This window comes from Anser cygnoides, chromosome 3 (assembly GCF_040182565.1).
Source record: "Anser cygnoides isolate HZ-2024a breed goose chromosome 3, Taihu_goose_T2T_genome, whole genome shotgun sequence".
In the NCBI taxonomy this organism is placed as follows: domain Eukaryota; kingdom Metazoa; phylum Chordata; class Aves; order Anseriformes; family Anatidae; genus Anser; species Anser cygnoides.
The window spans coordinates 56,975,878-56,997,681 of NC_089875.1; the positions used below are offsets into that span (position 1 = coordinate 56,975,878).

A 21,804-nucleotide genomic window follows, 5' to 3' on the forward strand; every position below is an offset into this window, starting at 1 on the left:
TCCCAGATAGCAGAAGGATGGAGTGGGGACAATCTCCACTGAACTGGTACTGAGGTCTGCAAAAATCCTCATCAGGTCACCACACGACCAATTTCACAACGCGCGATGTTGAAAAGATTGTTAGCAAGAAAGAAGAAGGTCGGGGTCCCTAAGCATAAAGAGGAAGCAGAGCTTCAGAGGGGTTTGCTCCTGAAGGGATGCTGAAGTGGATGAAATACCAGGCTGGGAGGGACCACACGGCAAAACCAGCCCTCAATACCATACCTCAAATTAAAGGCAGTATTGTGAAAGGTCTTTTGTGGTCCACAGGCAAAGGTTTCACTTTAGATACTGCTGTCACAAGGAATACAAGGTTGGAACCATTGTACGCATTTAAATGAATTCTGAAAAAGTTAAGAACTGAAGAGATGAGTTCAAAAACTTCTCTAGTTAATCGGTTCAATGATTTGAAAAATAGTGGTGACCACTCTGGATTCTTCTGAATTCCTCCTCCTCACTCTCCATGAATCTCTTGATGCTATTTTCCATTGCCAATAGCTGCTGTGCACCAAGGCCCGGCCGCACCGGGAGTCTTGGGCGAAGCACCTCTCGGCGACAGCTGCGCGGGGACAAACGCTGTCCTCGCTGTTGCTTCGGAATTTTTATTCGGAAGCCACCGAGGGACAACGACCCCGCACAGACAACCGAAGAGCGCTGCGAGGAGTTTCCAGTGGCCTCTGACGGCAGGAGCGGGGCTGCCCATAACTCCGCCACCGCAGCACCGGGAATTCGAGGCCAAACCCCACCGAAACGGCAAAACCGTGACTGCCCTGTGCCGGGGGGCGGCATCCCGGGAGCCCTCCCACCGCCGGGGCGGCTCCCGCCGGGGGGCTGTGCGGAGGCAGGGGGCACGGCCCCCGCCTGCCCAGCGCCGGGGCCGGCTGCTGAGCCGCCCAGCGGCCCCCAGGCGGCGGCGGCTGCTGCTGGGGGACGCCGAGGAGGAGCCGCCTGCGCGGCCCAGCGGCGGGCGGGCCGGACACGCCGAGCGAGGCGAGGCGAAGCGAGGCGAGCAGCCGCGGGCCGCGGCGGGGACGGGAGAGCGGCGGCCGAGCCCGCAGCGGCAGCGCCATGGCCACCAAGGTGAGCGGCCCCCGGGGGTGGGGTGGGGGGGGGGGGACCCGGCGGGAGAAGGGGGCTGCTCCCCGCACCGGGCACCGGCCGTCCCGCCTGCCTGCCCCCGTTCGGGCTCGCCGGAGGGCCGTGGGGCGGCGGGAGAAGGGCGAGGGGAGCCCCCGGGGCTCGGCCCCGCCGTGAGGGGCGGCGGGCGGGGGGGTCCTGGCCACGGCCGGGGCGGCCCTGCCCGGGCGGCGGCTGCTGGCGGGGGAGAGGCCTCGGGTAGGCCGCGGAGCGGCGGCAGCCGGGGGGGCTCCGCCGCCGGGCTGGGTGAGGCGGGGGGGGACGGGGAAGCGAAATTACGCCGCTGGGTTCCTCGGCGGTGCCGGCTGTTGGGGCAGCAAGTCGGAATTAGCCCGGCCTGTCCGAAAGCGGTGGCTTTCTAAATCAGTAGTGCTTGTTCACTGTGCTGGCTGGTGAAGGGGCTGCGCTGTTTTGTCTCTGCCCGTGTAGGTGAGAAAGCGGCGCCTCCAAGTTGTCTAAATATTGTGGAAGGCTTCCTGGGTTTGAAGCAATACTGGCAGATTCATCTGAGTCCGCAACCTTGGCCAGCCGTTCACAAACTTCGTTTTGCTGAGGCAGTTCCCATACAGCGCACTGTTTATACTGTTTTTCAGTGTCAGAAGTCCTGCATCTCGAATGGGTTAAAATGTAACATCTAAGTAGCAGTCCCTAACCGTCTAAGTAGATGGCTGGGCGTGTTGTGGTAAACTTTCAGATGTGCAGGAGAAGGTGGTCTAGGCTTCAAAATCACGTAGTTAATTTAAAAAGTATCAATATGGTGAAATTCTTGTTCTATACAGGCTCTAGGATATTGTTAATGTATTTGTTTAGGATATTGTTAGTGTTTTATTATTGGTAATTTCCACTGATTTGTGGGATGTGAGTATGAATAACATGTAAACACACTTAACCTACCTACAGTAGGTAGCAATAAAAACAAAACTCCCAGGTATATATGTAATATGAAATACATAGCACACTAAGCAAGCACTATGCTAAAATGGTTTAAAGTTTTTTCACCTGGCTTTGAGGTACAGCATCCTCACGGGATCACGTGAAGCCATTTTGTCCTTATATCTGAAAGCTTTCACTTCTCTTTTCACGAAATAAATTTTTGTGGTCATCATGGCCTTGAAATAAAAGGTGCGTCATTTCTTACTTACAAACCAGGACTGTATTGAAACCAGGCGGTGCAAGGCTTTTTCATTCTGCGTTTTGCAAGTTACAGCATTTTACTTGAGCTTGCGTGTTAAAATTGGGAAGTGATAGTCAAGACTTGATTTTTTTTTTGTTATGTTGATACGCTGGTGACTGAGAGCATTACTGAAGAGAAGCTTGCTTTATTTTTTGTAGGCTTCACCCATGACTTAGATCCCTCTCAGCTGCTGTGGGTTTTAATTTGCTAAATTTATTGGAATGTCAGCTATAATAAAGGATACATTTTTGCAGCAGTGTAAGGGGGTGACTGGCTCAATGAATAGTCTTTAGAAACTCTGCTGAATAACAAGTTACAATTTCACTTGGAAATTAAGTTTTGCTTTTTAAATTGTAAACAAACTTGCCACCTTCTACTTGCTCTCCTTGCAAAATATCTTTGGAATTTAAAAGAAAAAGCTTATTGGAATTGCACGAGAGAATGTTAACAAAACTATACTGTAACTAGTCGCCTGGACTCTGAATTTCTGAAACTTTTAACAGCATTAAAACCTATGTAGCTGGTAGGGATGACCGACAATCAGGCTGCACAGGCTACTAGTGCTTCCTGAATTAATTCCTGTTTAAACTAGAATATACTTTCCAAGAAGGAGGGGGAGAATTCAGTCTTAATTTGAACACTTTCAGTGATGGAAAGTCCAGCCTTTTTTTTTTTTTTTTTAAACCATCAACTCTCTTGCTGTTGACACTTCTTGTTTTGAATCTAAACCTGCCTAGCTTCTGTTTCCAGTTTTATCCTTTTGTCTGCTAGGTTTACAAAGTCTCATATCAAAGTGTTGGGGTTTCTGGGGTTGGGCAAGGAGAAACTGGGGTTTCTTCCATAAATTGTTTGTAAACTCTGGCTAGTTTTCTTGCCTTTCTCCTTGGTAAACCATGTCAATTGAGTTCCTAGAGCACTCCAGTCTGATGCACTCTAGGAACTGAAGCACTGATATGATTTAGTCTCCTCATCTCCCGGCTCTTCCCTGTACCATAGAAGTGCATGAGATTTCTTACTGAAGCAGTAAAAGCTTTCTGGGGAAAGAACTACTATTTTCATGCAAAAAAAAAGCCCTTTACCAATGCTCTCCTGGCATACTTGTTAACTGGCAGCTTTGCAGAGAGCCACTTGTTGAAGTTGGGCAAGGAAGGGTCATAGGCCCCACATCCTCTGAAGGCCGTGAAGGTTGTTGCTGCTGTGAGCAGACCCAGCAGTCACCACAGCTCCTTCTCCTTCCCTGCACTAATCCCATGCTCTCTGTACAGGAGGTGACTCCAACAGGGTGACTTGTCAGGCCTGTCTTTGAGCTATTATAAGTTGTTAAAACAGCAAAAGATTACCTGAAGGAGAGTAGCGAGACAGTTTCATCCAGTTCCAGCAAGTAAAGTAGCTAAAAGTTTGCTCAGAGCTGATGCAAAAGGTTTGGTGTGTGTGGAGCAGGGGAGATTTGCACGGCGAAGGCTGGAAGTATAGCAGGAAAGTAGGAAACAGAGGATCTGAGGCTTCTCGTGGCAGTACTTAGGTCAGCTAGAGCCTTACTGTAACTTGGCAGCGGCCTTTCTGATTCCCTGAAGTCTTTCACAAGGTCACATGCTCTAAAAGCTGAAGCAAGTTTAAAAAAAAAAAAAAGATTGTTTAGGAGATCCTAACTTCCAAAGTTTTACAGGACTTTAACTGAACATGACTTAAGAGGTAGGCCATGTCATGTCCATGTTTAAGAACTGATGCATCAAGTTGCATATGTTGTTTTGGATGCTTCATCAGAGATGGAGCTGAGCTTACAAATCCCTGATTTTTAGCTGTGCACTAAAAAGTTTCTGAGCTTAAAAGTATGTAATGGAGCCAAAAAATTTTTCAAATCTCAGTCACAAAGAAAATGCAATATCATAAATGTGTTTCTCTGGTATTTGCTTGGAGAAGTCACATTATAAATGCTTCTGTTTTCCATCTTGCCTTCCCTGGCCTTTCCTCTTTCTCTTTCCCCTGCAGAGTTTGCAAAGTCCCAACTTTTACTCATGTCCTTTCTTTTGTTTTTGAGATTCATTGCATAGGGAAAGCTAGAAATCTCAGGAAGCGTTATGCTGACTTTGAAATAACGTGCTCCCTACCTTGGTCTATTTTTAGAGGCATTTGTTTAAAAGCGCGGGCAAGTCCATTTCTTGATAAGGCCGAAGTTTTGCCCTTTGTGAGGCTGGAGTTTCAGGAGTGCAGTTATCAAGGGACGGAGGCACAATTGTCAAGGGAAGCTGGTAGGTGAGTGCACATTGGTGGTCAAAGACAGTTCTTCTGGAACCTGTGTTGCCAATTAATGTGCAGTGAGGGGTTTAATGTAAAAGCTGGAGATGAAATTAGGAGCTGATAACCTCTAATTTATAGGAGTTGTGCTATTGAAGCAGGTGACGTTACTTTCATAAGACAGGTATTTCACAAGGTGAAATACACCTGTATCGCACCATGATGCGCTTGGCTGTTCAGTGGTCTGTCTACTTCAGGAACTCAGTTTTGTCTGGTTCTGGTTATAGGACTGGGCCCTTTTTCCTGTGAAGAAGTCTCTTGAGGTGAAAGCTATTAAGCGGGATATTCTGTTCTTAAAAGAAGATATAGCTTAGCAATTTTTTAATACATAAATATTTTGTTGTTTAAGGCTTTTTGTCCATCTAATGACCTTGGAATAGCTTTTGTGAATGTCATTAACCAGGTATAATTGAATTTAGCATGGTTCTTCTAATCGTGTTGAGGGAAGCTCACTTTATGTATGAGGATTTCAGATAGAAAAAAAATATCAATATTTTAGACTTCAATAATAGGAAGGGTTATCTTTAATTTTTCCATTCCTGTACTGATGTAAGGCTCACCAAAAGAAGCCTCTCGTTTTCATTTGTACCGTTGTGAAGCTGTGTGTTTACGTTATGAATCAGGCAGAAACAATTCTTTGTTCTGATTTGCAGCTGGGAAGTGAAATATCCCTCTGTGCCAAGTGCTCCAAAATACCCAAACTTTGCACTGTGCAAGTCTGCCTTCTGTGTTGTCATAACTTTGACAGCAGTAAGTCTCTCCTAGGAAACTGTATTTTGGGAAAATATTCAGTTAATCAATCTTAATATTATCTGTGAGTTGGAAAGAACTTAAACTGTGCAGATCACTTCGTAGTCTAGCCAGCATGTTCCACTGTTCGAATTCAGCAAAATAAGACTTAACCATGATTTCGTTCTTTGCATTTACAAGTGTGGGCTGTGATGGAACAAAACTGATTAGGTTAAGTAGTCATTTTAGTTTAATGGTCTTACTCACATTAGAAGTTGTGGGTTTTGTTGTTTTTTTTTTTTTTTTTTTTTTTTTTGCTAAGCTATAATTAAATAGGTGTAAAAATATTTCTTTGTATTTTTTAAGGGGCAACGAGAGTAGGAGAGTGGGTGAAAATGTGTGGTAATGCAAATTTACTTTAAATACCTGACCTGTTGATACAGTGAGGTGTTAGGATGAGTTCAACCACACAAGAACTTAACACTGACGCATCTTATTAAGATGCAGGTTTTCTGTTCTTTTGCCTTTGAACTTCTGATCTTTTAAAAGTTCAGTGATAAGTGGCTTACTTTATGTCCCAGCAATTATTAGTGCAAGGCTTCTTGTTTGACAGCCGGCTGTTGGGCTAGGAAGCTGGCGAGTTGATGGGGTTCTGTGTGATGTTATGCTTGGGTAATGATTCCTCTGACTCAATTTTTCAAAGTTATTTTAAACACCTGGGCATTGAGTCATAAGAGGCTCATTACCAGAGGTCGTCACTTAAAAATATGATTACAGTAGTGAAGGAGAAGGAAATCTGGTATCAGATGCAATCATGTTTCATGGTTCATCTGGTTTATTTGCTCAGTGATTCAGATTTTCACGCTGGTAGAATTTTTCCATGTATCAGTAGAGTTTGAGCAATAAGTCTTTACAGTTAGCTGTAGCTTGGTAATAAACGTTATTTTACTCCATTCCTTCAATGTTTTTCTTTGGGAGTTGTCATCTCTTTTAGAACCTTTGTTTTTAATGTCTTTGAAAATCTGCTTAAATTAGAACATCCGCACATTCTTCTGTCTATGAAAACTTCCTTATTTGATTAGGGTGTCTGGCAAATCTCAAAAATCAAAGTTTACAGAGAGACGAAGGGAACGTATATGAGAATTTAGCTGTTTTAAATATATCAGTTCCCTCCTATATTGTATTTGCCCTCATTTGCAACATTGCTGTTGGAAGCAGTCTTGGAAAAGATTACAAAAGCAGGTAGTAGAGATTGTAAAATAGTGGGAGTGATTTGTTTCAGTCAGCACTGCAGTAAGACAGATTAAATAATTCCAGATATCTAAATGTTATTAAAGTGAATAATTATTGCAGTGTTCTGCCTTTAAAGCTACAACTTTTCTATGTCAAAGCACGTTTTGCAATTAGAAGGTCATTCAACTTCACTTTCAATATTCTGAAAGGGGCAAAAATCAAAGCTTGTGCTTTTACCTTCTTTAGTTGTATTCCAGCTCTCTCAGCAATTTGTGATCAAAAAGGAGCTTCCCAAGTAACACCAAGTTCAAAAAGCAAGGCATTCTTGTAGTAATTCAACAAGCAAAGCTCAAGCGCTACTGAGGAGAAGGATCTCTGCATACTGCTCACTGGAAAATTGAACTGGAGCTCTGAGCCTTATTTTTTCCAAAACGGTAAGAGGAAAAGGGCACGAGACATAAATTTTCCTTGTAGGGAGTTGCCTTCGTGCAGGCTGCTCCAGCTGTTCAGTGGCCGAGAGAGGACCTTCAGGACTTTGCATGACATGGAGGTCACACGAGCAGTCGTGGGCACTGCTAGTAAGAGGGTGTGTGCTCGTAGCAGGTCAAAGCAGTGACTCTGTGTGAGCAGATGTTTTGTTTTGCTAAGTTGGTTAGTGAAACTTTTATTTTCCTCCTGTATTTCAGAGCAGCTCTTCAGAAGGAGGGTAAGGGCAGAGCTTCCCCCGCCAATAAAAGCAGCTGCTTTACCAGAGGGTTTTCCAGTATGCAAAATGCGGCTGGAAGGAGGAGAGGGCCGCTGGGAGATGCTGGGCCCTGCAGCTTAAGGCAGGTCCCGGGGGAGTCTGAGCAAAACAGCTGCATGTGGGGACGGGCAGCAGTGCCTGACCTGGGGTTTCTGCAAGCGGGACTTGCCCAGGTAAAATCATTCAGTCCCCTCTCTTGTAAAATGTGGGACTCGTGTACAGCCCAGTGATGGGTGTTTTCTCGCAACTTAGCTCTGTGTTGCTGACTTCTGCTCTGACTTGCCATCTGCTCCTCCTTGGCAAAGGAACTGTTGTGCTTGTATTTTGTGTCTTCACGCGGTATCTCTGTTTATACACAGCAGGTTTTGGAGTTGCTCTCCTTTTCCCAGCATTTAGAGACTGCAGTTCTCAATGTTCAGAGCGAAAATAAGCTGTCTTCTTCGTTCTAGTTAAACTCAAGCAAAATGTTTGTTTTCTTGGCCGACACAATAAAAATGGCTAATTTTCAAGGGAACAAAAGCTATACAAATTCTCTTAGGTGCCTGGTTCTCTCTTCTGTGTGAGAGTTTTTCCCGTTTGTCACGCAGGCAGTCAATGAGACTATCACATTTATTGTCTCTGCTGGTTCTGATTGAGCCCTGGCATTCCATGAAGAGCCTGTACAATTGACCTTTCTGCAGCACTGAGGCCATGAATGATGAGGCAATTCATTTTGTCCTAGAGCTTGATCAGATCTGAGAATTAAGCTTAAATGTTTTATCTCCTCCACTGGATTAAACATCTTTTTTCTTTTTTTTTTTGGGGGGGGGGGGGTTGCTGCTGGCTAAGACTGAAGTAATTGAAAATCACGATACCATATGATATATTAGTACAGTTAGTGTTTGGCTAGTTACAACACAATTCTTTTAGCAGTACTGTCATTTCCTCCCGTAACAGCCCTGTATTTGTCTGCTGAAAATGGTTGCTTACGGAACACAAAATGAAGCATCTTTCTCACTGCAGATAACTAGACTGTCTTTTTGGAAGTTTGTATGCAGGAGCTGAATTTCAACTGCTATATCAGCAGCTCTGCCACCTTCTGTCAAGCTTCCAGGTTTTCTAGAAACTTGTAAGGAAGGAGCAGTTTAAACTTTCTTTTCTGACTCTTTTTTTCATTTCTTTTACCAGTAACCTCTGTAGTGACAGACAAAGAGTTTCTGGGGTGTCCACTTTAAATCCATTCCTAGATAATGGAAGATGGAGATCTGTAAAAGAGAAACCTCAAAAGGTATATGACTTGCTGAAATGTGGCTCTTCCAGTTGTCATTGAAGTACTGTTTTTTGTGATGCTTCTGTCCAGACATTTTCTTTTATTATTTTTTTTAGCGTAGTGGGATAGGACAGTACTGCTAGCGTGCACGCTGCATGAAGTTGTAGGTGAGCAATGTCTGGTTTCAGTGCTGGCTGTTCTCCAGCTGGGCCTAGTGACTGAGCTTTGCGCACATGAGCCGCTGCAGAAGGTGACAGATTCGTAACTCCTGGGCTTTTCTACAGTGTCAACGGAAAAGCCTAAAACAGCTGTAACCTGGGGGTATGTTAGAACCCAAAAAACCTGAACATTGCCTGTTTATACAGTAAAGTGACTTCATGTGATAAAGTGATAATGTATTTACATTGGTAAGACAGTTTCCTTGCTTGTTTTCGTAATATAAAAATAAACCTAGAAATGGTTCGATTATCAGGCTTTCATGAACTTTTTTTTTTGCTTTTTTTTGTTTCTTGAAGGACTGAGAGATCACAAAACATTTAATGTCTTGATTAATGTTGGTTACTTGATTAACAGAGAATTTAGCAGAACTCCATGCTGAGGATCTGCTTTGCTGCATTTTAATTTTTTCTCTTGGATGTTTTCAGCTAGAATATTCCTGAGCACTTGTTTCCCAGTTAGTGTTATCAGTGTCTGGCCTTTTGGAGTTGTAAGGCTGCTCCATTCTGTAATTTACCTGCAGGTCGAGTTGTATTTGAAGTAGCATCGTTTTAGCATGCAGGTTGGGCGCTCTGCAAGTTCTTCATTCGCATCTAGGTTGGCCTCTGCAGCTGGCACATGGAGATGCACGACCAGTAATAGTGTGGTGAGTCTGCAAAGGCTTGACGTTCATTAGCCTGCCTTGGTGAAACTTCGCGTCTCTCTAATTATTGGGATAATTACAGTTCTGTAATCTCCTCTCACAGAGGAAGCACTCTTGTGTGACAACAGGCTGTCTTAATGAGTAGGTCAGGACATGACAGATTTTCTGGTGAATGCTGCAGGCATCTTCTCAAAACCTTTGCTTCTTCCTAGCTTTGTTCTTCAGGGATGGGTTTGCGAGGGTTTAATGCCAACAATTGCAAGGTCTCAGGCTAATACCAGAAGTCAACGTGGCAGGCTCCTGAAATACACAGATAAACTTTGGGTCGGCAAACAGCTGCAAGGGGGTAGTTTGATTGCAGAGACACGGTAGTGATTGAATCTGGGCAGAGATTGTAATCGCCCTTGAGATAAATGTATCCTGCCTAACATCCGTAAAACAAAGCCGTGCTGCGCTCACTGCAGTTGAGCGTGCTGGTGTAACTGGAATTAATCTTCTCAGGTTGGAAATTGTTTAGATGTGGACCTGTTACAGATCAGTATTCAGAAAGGAAAACACGAGGCAGTGTGGGCATGCAGAATAGTGCAGCAAATTGGTTTTGAAAAATGTCTTCTGACAGAGTTGGAGCTCCTCACCCATGGTTAAAGTATTGCAATACATTGTTAATTGGTAACTGGTTTGTAACTAATGCTTTGAACAAGAAGAAAAAAAAAACAGTTTGTGCTTAACCCAGTAGAAAGCTCAGATGTGATGAGCAGGAGTACCTAAGTCAGTATTTGGAAACATCTCTAAATCGCATGGGTACGATGCGTGTATTTCTGCAGCTGCATTTCCCTTGCTTCTGTACTGCCCGGGTGCGTGCAGATCCTGTTTTCTGGTTCCCCAATGCTCCATCAGTACATCTGTATGGGCACTGCAAAAGGTATCTGAGCACCTCTTTTGTTAAAACTTCAAAGTGCACCATGGCTCTTTTGCAAGTATCACATCTGAATGCTGCTTTTTAAAACTAACAACCTGCTTATGGGTGATCTGCAAGCTTCAAAATCCTTAAGCTTGGTCATGAGCGCGCAAATAAAACCTGCTGTGTTTTCCATTGTTCCTGCTCGTGGCAGTGGTTACCCACCCACCTGTATTGCTAACTGCAGGGAAAGGAGCTATAATTCCCTTTAACAGATCTTAAAATCTTAAAGTATTACGTTCCAACACTTGTAAGAGATCTTTAGCATAGGCTGATAACTCTGAGTCCTTATCGTGCCTTGTAATGTTCAGCCCCAGATGGCTGAGCTGAGCAGTGGGGTCCCCGAGGTGTAGGAATTCACCTGAAGGCAAGCTCTCAGTGTGAGCGCTGCCTGTCGTGCTGGCCAGCAGTCTGGTTGTGTTGGCGCCGGGCGTGCCGATGTTTGCTTATGGGGAAGCAGCTATAAAGAAGTCCAGGGTCTGTAAATCAAGAATGAGGTACGTAACCAGAAGCAAGCAGGACTCATTTAACTGAATGCCTGTCGTCTTCTCTCTCTGAGAGCTGCTGGCAGTAGCTGAAGGGGCTCCTCGGGTCCCTTGCCCTCCTGGCCTTCCAAGCTCAGCCATGGTATCCCTGTATTTTGGCTCTGCCAAAGCTGCCTGTACTTCAGCTTGGTCCTTTCACAGAACTAGTACTCGCTGCAAGGAGTTAAGTGGTCTCCCTGCCCTATTTTTCTCATTGGGAAGTGCCCTTAGATGTAAATAACCAGCTTTCCTCAGAAAGAACCTGTGCCAAGAGCCACGAGGAGCTTCCAGGGGTTATCAGCTGTGGGTGTGCCTGGGGAGGTTCTTTCAGCAAGTAAAAAGCCCTCTTCAGGAGCTTGCTCTTCCTCAGCTCTGAAGAGCCAGTCTGCCCTCACATAACAAAAGCACGAGTTGCTGAAGAAGGTTAATAAGCCATTGCCCTTATGACTAAAGAAAATGTTTTTCAAGTCTCTTTAGCACTTGAAAACTTGCTTAGTCATTTGTTTCTCACAGAAGAATGTGTAGAAGTAACTTTAAGGTATGCATATTACACCTTTATTCTAATTTTAAAGAGTTGTTGGTTTAAGCCACACGCGTTTTGGTGGGAATCAAGTATGTCAGTACCGTCCCTTACCTCATAAACACTTCAGACTTTGCACCTTGTACCTTTTGGAACCTTTTAATGCTCTGTTAACCTTTCCCTTGGATTACGAGGTAGGTCTTTTAATCCAGTGCCATTATTTAATTACGTATCTGCCTGAAGTCTTGGAGGCACGTGCAGCTTCTGAGGGAGAAGCGGAGTTCCCTGCCCTCTCCTCTTGTCTGCAAGCATGTTTTATTAGCAGGATGAAATGATGCAAGTCCTCATTTCTTTGCTTTTTATCTGTGTTTAATTTGCTCCTAATGTGATTATAGTCAGCGTTGTTACCTCCAAATGACTAGCTGCAGGCTACTGGACTATTTTAGAGTTGAAAAATTGCTCAGAAGAAAGCGAGCCAGCAGGCCAAGAGAACACTTTTCAGTCTGGATTTGCAGAGTAATGGGGGGATCCTGCAGCTGCTGGGGGGACTTAGGGTAATGATAGCAGAAGGCTGTGATCTCTGCTGGTCCAGAAGAGGAGCTCTTCACTAAACGATATTTCACTTTTTGGGTGAGTTTGTTTTAATTCTGGTGTTGTTGAAAGCAAAAAAACCAACTGTGTTAGTAAAGAAATGTAGCACTCAAGGGAGCTTTTTATTAAACAAGTGAATTTTAGCTTTCAGTTGCTCTTTAATAAAATTGTAGTATGAAACAAATTTGAAGGGGTAGTTCAGTTTCTTCAGCCTGACGGGTTTGTCTGGGTAGGTGTTGAGCACACCTACAAGAACAGCAATGCCTAGCATTACACAAGCAATACACATTTTCTCAGTCTGCTCTGTATTAGTTTACACATTAAAATGATCCTAATCTTTTAATTTCTTTACTGTAGCCAAGACAGAAAGTAGCTACCTTTCCAGGCTGAAAGGCATAAGCACTTTCAGAGCCATGTGACGTTTCTTCTTAGGCTGTCCAAGTATGCACTTAATCCAGCAGTCTGATACAATTGTGATGGATGGACTAACATGAGGAGGCAATTTTGTTAAATCATGTCCCCAGATGCTGCAGTTGCTGCAATAAAAAACTGTTCAGTCCTGGAGTACTTTGGTGGCTTTTGGGTGAGCCTGGGTTTTAGAAAAAAAAGGGGGGAGAAGGTTAAGTATAGCTAAGTGATAGCCACTGATGGAAGTACACTGAGGTGGGAAAAAAGGGATGTCTCCTACTTTAATGTTCCTAAAGCATTTTTCTTGTTCCTCAGCTCTTCGGACACTGGTTGTTTTAATTCTTCACCTTCTCACAGTTCCCTTAGTAATAGCAACTGTGTGACTTAGCGAGCATCTTGACTTGCCTGAGAGCTCTTTTCGAAGATGAGGGAGCATAGGAAAGAGAAGGGAGCCAGTTTATTGGATCTTCTGCACTGCTCACTGTCATGGCTATTTAAAATTATTAAGGAGTTTAGTTGAGAAGAAGTTGTTGAGAAGAAGAGTCCTAGCTCAAAAAAAGTCAGTGCTTTTTTTTTTTTTTTTGGAAGACATTTTGCCGGGCTTCCCAATTCATGATTTCTGCTTCTCTAGTGGGTTGCAGGTTTCTTCAAAAAGATTTATCTGCCCCAGTTACCTTCTGGAAAAATGATACAGAATTTGATCTTTCTATGAATCTGGGAATCACTGCTACCAGCAGCATAGAAAGTAGGACGCTATGCTGGAGAGCAAGCATGAATCTGCAGTCTACTGCTCTCATTTCTACTGTGATGTGATGCTGCAGTTGCCTTTAAGACAAGTGGCACCAAGCAGACTAAACTTGTGAATCCCTGTCCCTGGAGAAGTGCAATACCGAATGGCTGAAGCTCCGAATCATGTGCTATCTGCTAAAAGGAAGGCATGCATTTATTAGAGGAATTTCATGCTTTGAACCTTTTATGGACATTTTCTTTGCACTGTGTGCTGCTGCCAGCTATCCTAGAGAAGCTGTCATCTTGTGGTGTAAGTTCCTTAAACACTAACACGTGGCCGAAAACCATGACTCTGGCATAACACAAGATCTTTCTAATAGAATGAAATCCTGTCCACGGGGAAAGTGTTTTCAAAGATAAGTTCAAATTTTGGGTGGGTATCACTGACATGCTCCAGTTTTGATGCTGTTCTCGAATTTGTGCAGCTGGTGGGCTGTGCCTGTGCACATCAGGATTGTCAGACCTGGGGGTAAGCTGCTCTTCTGCCTGAGCTTGTCGTCTCACTGCTGATGCGCCTTAGAAAAGATGTAAAGGTTCCTTTTATGAGAAATAGGAGCAACTGTTCCCTCTCCTCTTCCAGGGTGCTGGGACAAGCAGAGAGGATCTGGTCCGCCAGGTTGCCTGTGGAAATCTCAAACTCACATATCGTAGTGATAATGCAGTCCTTCATTAGAATTTCATTTTAATGACTCTTGCAGCCAAATTCGCACTTAATTTATGCTAAGCATCTCGACATGCTGCCAGTTGCAGTTCCATAGCCTTATGTCTGTTTGCAGAAATCAGTTGGCAAGTGGTCGTGGTTATTTTTTTCCTCTTGGAAAGAAAGGGGGGTGGGAGGAGCAGAAGATGTGCAGGTCTGACAGATGTAAATAATGGATAAAAGCTAACTGCTCCAAACTTGCGGAGGAACAGCGCTTTGACTAGTCCAGGTACTGCTTTTCAATATGAAGAATCTTTGTATTTTAGACACTATTTAGTGCTAATAATGCTTAGACACTGTTACTGTTATTTTAAAAAGATGGCAATGATGATACTTAGTGTGAAGTCTAACTTCTGTAAATTCTAAGTCAGTAGATCTGTAACAGCAGCCCAGATGTGTAACTCAACAGCACGTGGAACCAGTTCCCGAGGATGCTGGTGTACCACTGAGAAGCATTAATTTCCATTTCTGAATGAGCTTTTCAGCAGTGTGGCATTTTCCTTCAATAAGGAGATCTCCTGTCTTTAATTTGCAGAGAAAACTGCCGTCTTCCTCTCCTTCCAGACAAACTATAATGTATGCTAAGCATCAGGTGTTTGTTTTTCTTCTTGTTAGGTGGTGAGCAGCAGGTACGTGTTTTGTGGTTTTGCAGTGTTCTGTAACTGAACCAATGGCCTTTATTCCGAGAACTGAACGTTTGAATCTCTGAAGTTCCTATCGTTCTTGGATTTTTAGATCCTTTTACATGTGATCAGATGTAAATATGAAGCAAAACAGTTACTGTAACACTTTTTTAAAACTATGTTTTGAAGAAGTTATGTTTGTACGTTTGTGGTCATTTTGTATTATTTGGAATTGTCTTTGCTATTTCAGCAGTTCCCATTTTATAGGTGTTCAAAATGTCCATAAACTTTGACCTCATATCCAATGTATATATTGCAGTACCCAGGAGCTAAAATCTTTTTCTGGTTGAGTGCTTTCTTCTCTCCATATACGTCTGCTATTTTGCAATGATCTAGCTCTAAGCTATGAGTACCACTTGGATGCAACATCTGCGGCTAGTAAGTAGGAAATGGTTTATTGCCAAACCACACCATTTTCCTTTGTCATGTTTTGGAACTGATTGTCAAAAAATCAGATAGGTGTGGGGCTGTTGCCTCAGTGCAAGGAAATGCCAGAGGAAGGGCTTTTTCCACTGTTAACAATGCACTTATTAGATGGAGCGAGTCACCTATAAACTCAACCAATTATAATTTATAATTTTATAATAATCCATGTTTGTATTACTATGCATCCCTTTTTCAATTTGTCAAAATGCAGTAAGGCAAAAATTGAGTTTGCATTTTCTTCCCTTTTCCTATTTCTCTTTTAACAACTTCTGAAATAGGAATCTGGAGCAGGTGAATGGATAGATTTGGCACGAGGGCTTTATTAAATTCTGTGCATCTCTCTTGGTCTTTCCTTCCATACGTGCTAAATACTTCCAGATTTCTCTGCATAACTTAATCTCCTTGGAGAACAAAGTATTTGCACATGATATTTAAGTTATTAGACACAAATATTTTAGCTTTCCAGTCTGGTCATTACTGTAGGGTGTTGAGACACTTCTGAAGACTAAAAATTTGGTCATGTCCTGGTGAACTCCTATTTCCCATGAACAAAAGCCTCAACTTGATATCATCTTGTACTGCTTGAGGGATGCGAAGAAGGCTGCTTGCCCCACAGGCCAGATGCCCAAGCTGTGTTCAGGTGACTTGTGTAATGGGATATATATGGGTAACCTGCTGTAAAAATGACATGTTCAACACCTTTACGTCTTAATGCTGAGGGGAGAGGGCTGGTGAATGGTGCTTCTTACGTAAATTGTTCCTGCAGTTCAAAATGTATGTTTCTTATCTTCAATTTTATTGCTTTGAGGAGAGTAAGAAGGGTTGTTCTTCCATCTGCAGGGAGGCCTGATTTTCTGCTGGGAGGAAAGCAGTCGGTGGTGTTATTGAAAACAGTTTTCTCTTGGTCATCTTGGTTTTGCATGGTGTAATCCGAAAGTGCTGAAAGCCTCCTTTCTAAAGGAAGAAAAATAATAATAGGAAGCATTAAATGTGCTTAGGACACATGATTTTCTTAAACGTTGCACTTCTCTAGTAGAATAGACCAAGTGCTTGACTTGTGCACGTCGCTCCTGACTAGCTTTGTCAGCTGAGCTACAGGATGTGCTTTTTTCCTCTTTGTTTTTATTTACGCTGAAGTGAAGTATCTTGACCAGACAAATATTTCTACATGATACTTATGAAATTAAGATGTGAGGAACGGAAGCTGTGTTTTTTCTGGGATTATGTCAGAAGGGATGCCTGGAAGGGGATCATAACAACTTTCAGTTTTGAGGCTTGATGAATGTCTGTCTTCTGGTATCTTTTCCTTTTTTTTTTTTTTTTTTTTTCCTATTATATAGTTTGCTTTTAAGAGGAAATAATGATTTTACTGTGATATTTATGGCAAAAACCATTTGTTTCACTTTTTTCTTCCCCTGACCTCCAAGTGCAAGAAGGCCCTCATTGCTGTGGGCAGTATCTGACGTTGTTAGTAACGCTGTCATAAAATTGGTTTTTGTTTTTGGCTTATTTCCTGCTGATAAAATATATATATTAATCCCTTTCTGCTGCTCATAATCTTATATGAGCTGGTGGGGAGGAGGTTTCTTTTCCTTGCTGTCCATTCTGTGGATTTGGGGCCTGTGAAACAAAGATTGCACTACCAGTTTTAGAGGCCTTTGTATACACCCACAAATCTCTGAAACTTTGTTTTTAGAAATGACTTCTCTCCTAAACTTCAAGTTACTAAGGACTTTTTTTTTCTTGTTACTGGGTTTATAGCTTGTTATTTTAGTTGCACAAGTAAATCTATTTGTTAGCACTGTCTGGTAACACGTGTATTTTCCTGCTTGACTTTCTTGACCAGTCGTCTAGCTTTCTGTTTTGTTGCTCTGTGGTAAGCAGCATTGGCACCAATGGGATAAAATAAGTATTGAGCACTTCTGGGGCACCTGGCTAATGTGACAACTTGAGATATAAATTATAAGGTTTTTATTATTTATAAGTTCTGTTAGTGTGATGAGTTTTATTTCCAGGAAAGGTAAGCACAGATAAATTTTAAACCTGAGCAAACAAGACAGCATGAAACCCTTTATCTAATACGCTACTTTAATGGCAGAATCTTCCTTTAAGATTCTAGGGTGGATTACATGTGATTTTTATCAGATACTGTCTGCATCAATCTGAACAGTTTGTGAGGAAGTAGTCACTTTTAATTCCTGATAGCCTTCTATTACATTACCTTCCAATCTAAAGTAGAGAAGACAATGAAATGATAATTGGGAATATAACCTTACACCATGCCACAACTCTTTGTATGTAGCAGCTCTGGTCTTTAAACATTAGACAACTTTGTCAGTGTTTCTAACAACATTTTTTTAATGTGGTGCAATTGCAGAGTCAGTACACAGTAAAGACTTTTGTGTCTAAATACTTGAAAATTAAGTTGTTCTTTTTGTTTGTGTTTCTCCCCCCTGCCTGTGCCAGTATGTAACAGGCCCACTCTGTTTGTGCGTTTCATAGAATAGTTCCTCCTGATTACTGAGAATCTCTGGATAGGCTGGAGCGATGGGCTGGGGTCAACTGCATGAAGTTCAACAAGGCCAAGTGCCGGGTCCTGCACCTGGGCTGCAACAACCCCAAGCAGAGCTACAGGCTGGGAGATGAGTGGCTGGAAAGCTGCCTGGCCGAGAAGGACCTGGGAGTATTGGTGGATAGTCGGCTGAATATGAGCCAGCAGTGTGCTCAGGTGGCCAAGAAGGCCAACGGCATCCTGGCCTGTATAAGAAGCAGTGTGGCCAGCAGGTCGAGGGAAGTGATTGTGCCCCTGTACTCGGCTCTGGTGAGGCCGCACCTCGAGTACTGTGTTCAGTTTTGGGCCCCTCGCTACAGGAAGGACATGGACGTGCTCGAGCGAGTCCAGAGAAGGGCGACCAAGCTGGTGAGGGGTCTGGAGAACAAGTCTTACGAGGAGCGGCTGAGGGAGCTGGGCTTGTTCAGCCTGGAGAAGAGGAGGCTCAGGGGAGACCTCATCGCTCTCTACAGTTACCTGAAAGGAGGCTGTAGAGAGGTGGGGGTTGGTCTATTCTCCCACGTGCCTGGTGACAGGACGAGGGGGAATGGGCTAAAGTTGCGACAGGGGAGTTTTAGGTTGGATGTTAGGAAGTACTTCTTTACCGAAAGGGTTATTAAGCATTGGAACGGGCTGCCCAGGGAGGTGGTGGAGTCACCATCCCTGGAGGTCTTTAAAAGACGTTTAGATGTAGAGCTTAGGGATATGGTTTAGTGGAGTACTTAGTGTTAGGTCGGAGGTTGGACTCGATGATCTTGAGGTCTCTTCCAACCTAGAGAAATCTGTGAATCTGTGAATCTGTGAATCACTGTACGTATTACTATTTGTGTGCAGCAGTGATTACTCACATGTGCAATCACTTCTGATTTCCTCTGTCCGAATTGCTTGCTCTATGAAACAGTCCCCTTTACCCAAATTGGAGTTGGAATGTGTCTTGTAGAATAAAATATTAATTGGATTGTTTGCTAAAGTTAGAAGCCTTTCCTTCTTCCCCTTGGAAAAAGCTGTACAGACAATTTCGGACAGGGCAGAGAACAACAAGTTTAATATTGTGAATCTTCCAGGAAAAAAGTGGTCATCTGTAAGAGCTGTGCAGGAGATTTTCGTCTCGTAAAGTTTGCATTAGTGTTCAGTTTGGAGTCCTAATTTAGGAGATATTAGCTTCCACCATGCTGAGTTGCTCTTCGTACATCCAGCCCCTCCCCACCTAGTATTTCTGCTATTTAACAATGAGTCTTCTGTGCAGTCATCTAAATAACATGGAAGGCTCACTGGTGTGTTCTTTTCACTTATAGGCTCGTGTTATGTATGACTTTGCTGCTGAGCCTGGAAACAACGAGCTGACCGTCAGTGAAGGGGAGATCATCATAATTACCAACCCGGTAAGAAAAATGCCATGGAAACAGGGCTTCACTGCAGTGTCCTGACCTAATTCAGCAGGTGAAGGAAAAGATGTGCTAGGTGACTCCGTGAATCTGTGACTACCTTCCACTGAAGAAGTAGTACACAAACTAAAACCAAAGAATTTTCTAATAGTGTTGTGGAAACAAATGCAATGAGCATGATTCTGGAGGTCAGGGGCCCTCTCAGCCTGTGCCTACACACTTTGGAATTTGTTGCTCAGCTTTTTTATTCTGCTAAATAGAGCAGAGTGCCAAGGCAGAAAGAGCTAATGATAGTGATACCCTTTACATCTGGGTGTTGTCTTTTTTTTTTTGTGCCTCGTGTTCCACATTTTGTGTTTATGTAGTCTCTCACGTTTGCCACTTGAATTTAAATAATTCTGACATGCCAGCTCCCTTAAAGGTTTTGCATTTTTTAATTAATGACTTCAGTATTCCAAGTTTCTTTAAAGAACTTGTCACAAAATTTCTAAATATGTACATTCTTCCATAGTGAAAGCAATGTGCACAAGGTACAGGGAAGGAGTGGGGAAAATATTAAGGTAATACTACCAAGGAAAATTTCAATTATTCTTAAAGTATAAATTTAGCCCTGCTATTTGAACATAATGTCAGCGTGCTTTTATTCTCCTATATAATTCTTACAATTGAACAGAAGTGTTAGTTGAATCTTCTGTGCTTCTGAATCTTTAGTGATATGGCTCAATGAATAGGCTTTATTTTTGAAACAAACAAAATCCCCTCATCTGGATGTCAGATTTTATTTATCTGGTTGCATAGGAAATGTACAGACGAAACAAATTTTTGAAAGAACATAATCGTGTATAATCCTGATACTTTTTAATTCCACTGACTTTAAATATTTGAAGCAGATATTTAATGGAATCAGCACCCTCTTGAATAGGATGCTGTACTGTAGCAGAGGTAACTTTTTAAATAATTCAGAAGTTTTATGTTGTTTCACAATAAATAGTTTACAGCTTTTAAATTTGCTCTTGCTGAAAAAGCTGTCTGTGTGAGAAGACAATAACCCAAAACCAAGTAAAAAATTATTTCATGCTGTCTATGACTAAACTGTGGCATAGATTGCCACAAAGGTTCTAGATCTTTTTTGATGTAATAAGTTTATAGAGAGCAATGGCATAAGTCATGGAATTCCATTGTTGGAATGCTAATAAGCGCAGTGGTACTAATGTGACTTCTGTCTGAAGATGTAATTACCCCTGTAGATTAACCAAACTAGTTGAATTTTTAATCTGAGATATCTACTTGTTTGTGTTCTTAAGTGTAGTCTTTTAGGTATATAAGAAAAAGCAGTTGAAAGTTTGTTATTTCAATAACTGGTTGGTCTTTACTATTTAAACTCATAAATACATAAGCAGACTGCTCTTTATTATGTGCAGGATTATAGAAAATTTCAAAGTAAAAGAAGAAAATTGTGCATAAACGAATATATCGGTTAAAAAGCAGATTAAGAACCTGAAATTCAGTAATTGCTGTCCAGCATATGTGGTTCCAGTTCTCAGGTCTGAATTAGCTTGACATGTAACTCTGTTCGAGAAACAGTTTGATTTTTTTTATTTTTTTTTAAACAGAACTGGCTTATTCCAGATAATGCTGTCTTGGAATTGACTTTGCTTAACTGCAAAGTTCTGCAAAGGCTTTCCAGTGTATGTAGAATGTGTTTAAAAAAAAAAAAAGCCAATAGCAGGTTGCACCACTGAGGTCTGAACTGTGTTAGCTTTTTCCAAAGTGATAGTCTGAGACCTGCCTCTGTGGTATTAAATGTAAAGTAGGAGTGTCTCCAGATGCTGTGTAGCATGTGCCTCTGACCTTTGAGATTATCCTTACTGTTCTTGTGCTATAGCTGCCTCTCATCACACTCCTGCACCTTCCACACGTGAAGTCCAGACTGTACAAATGTTACCAGTAGCTTAATTCCCTGAGTCTCCTTTATAATCTGTTGAATAAAATGAATGCTTTGGGAACAGCATTCTAATAGCTGTATTTTGATGATGGCTGTGCACAGAATTGGCTGTGCATAATGCATAAATGATTGAGTGCTCAAAATTAAGCTTTTTCCCCTCATGCATGTTAAAGTCCTCAATAGCCATGTGAAACAATCATGGCCTGTGTCCTGTTTAAATAAGTATCTGCTTATTCAGCAACTTTAAACGAGCTTGTTCATGGTCATATAGTCAGACCTGTCTATTGAACCTTGCGTTCCACATTTAATAGCAAGCCAGTGCTCCCTTCTGAGTTTAAAGCGTGCTGTGGGATCCATCTAGCAAAAGTATTTCCATATTGTTTTTTTTTTTTTTTAGGATGTCGGTGGAGGCTGGTTAGAAGGAAAAAACAGCCAAGGAGAGAGAGGACTTGTTCCAACAGATTATGTTGAGGTAAGCGACTGCATCGCTATGCACTAAGAAAGCAGCACTACTGAAGAAGCAACCCTTTGGTTTGCTGATCAAACTCCTAATGCTCAAATGTGAAACTTCCAATGTTAAAGCTCAGAATGTACATTACTGAAGCAGCTGTAGCTGACTTTGGAGATCAGTGCAAACATGTCATCTAAAGCTACTGTGCTTCTTAGTGGTTTCCCAAGAAATGCAACAGGAGGTTAACCATAGTGAATATCAGTGATCTGCAGAATGTGACCTATTTTGAGTTTGTTTCTGGTTTTCTGTCTCGTGATCCAATGATTTTGTTTTGTCTGAAGATGCAGATGTAGAAGTGGAGTGAGTAATACAAGTTACACTGGTGTTGCTGTGGCTGACTTGCCACATGCTCA

The 21,804-nt window shown here is 42.5% G+C and overlaps 1 protein-coding gene across 2 annotated transcripts in view; it reads left to right on the top strand.

Annotated features, from left to right (window-relative positions):
- The first annotated feature begins 878 nt into the window (after nucleotides 1-878).
- The window catches only part of SNX9 (sorting nexin 9), a 62,119-nt gene continuing 41,193 nt past the window's right edge, over nucleotides 879-21,804 (top strand). Inside the window, exons 1-3 of one of the 2 annotated variants that reach the window (XM_066993157.1) lie at nucleotides 879-1,119; nucleotides 18,906-18,992; nucleotides 21,338-21,412. In XM_066993157.1, the coding sequence (XP_066849258.1) occupies nucleotides 1,108-1,119; nucleotides 18,906-18,992; nucleotides 21,338-21,412 (174 nt within the window). In that variant the 5' untranslated portion in view covers nucleotides 879-1,107. The remainder of the gene's footprint in view (nucleotides 1,120-18,905; nucleotides 18,993-21,337; nucleotides 21,413-21,804) is intronic. The other variant, XM_066993156.1, reaches the window with a different exon arrangement.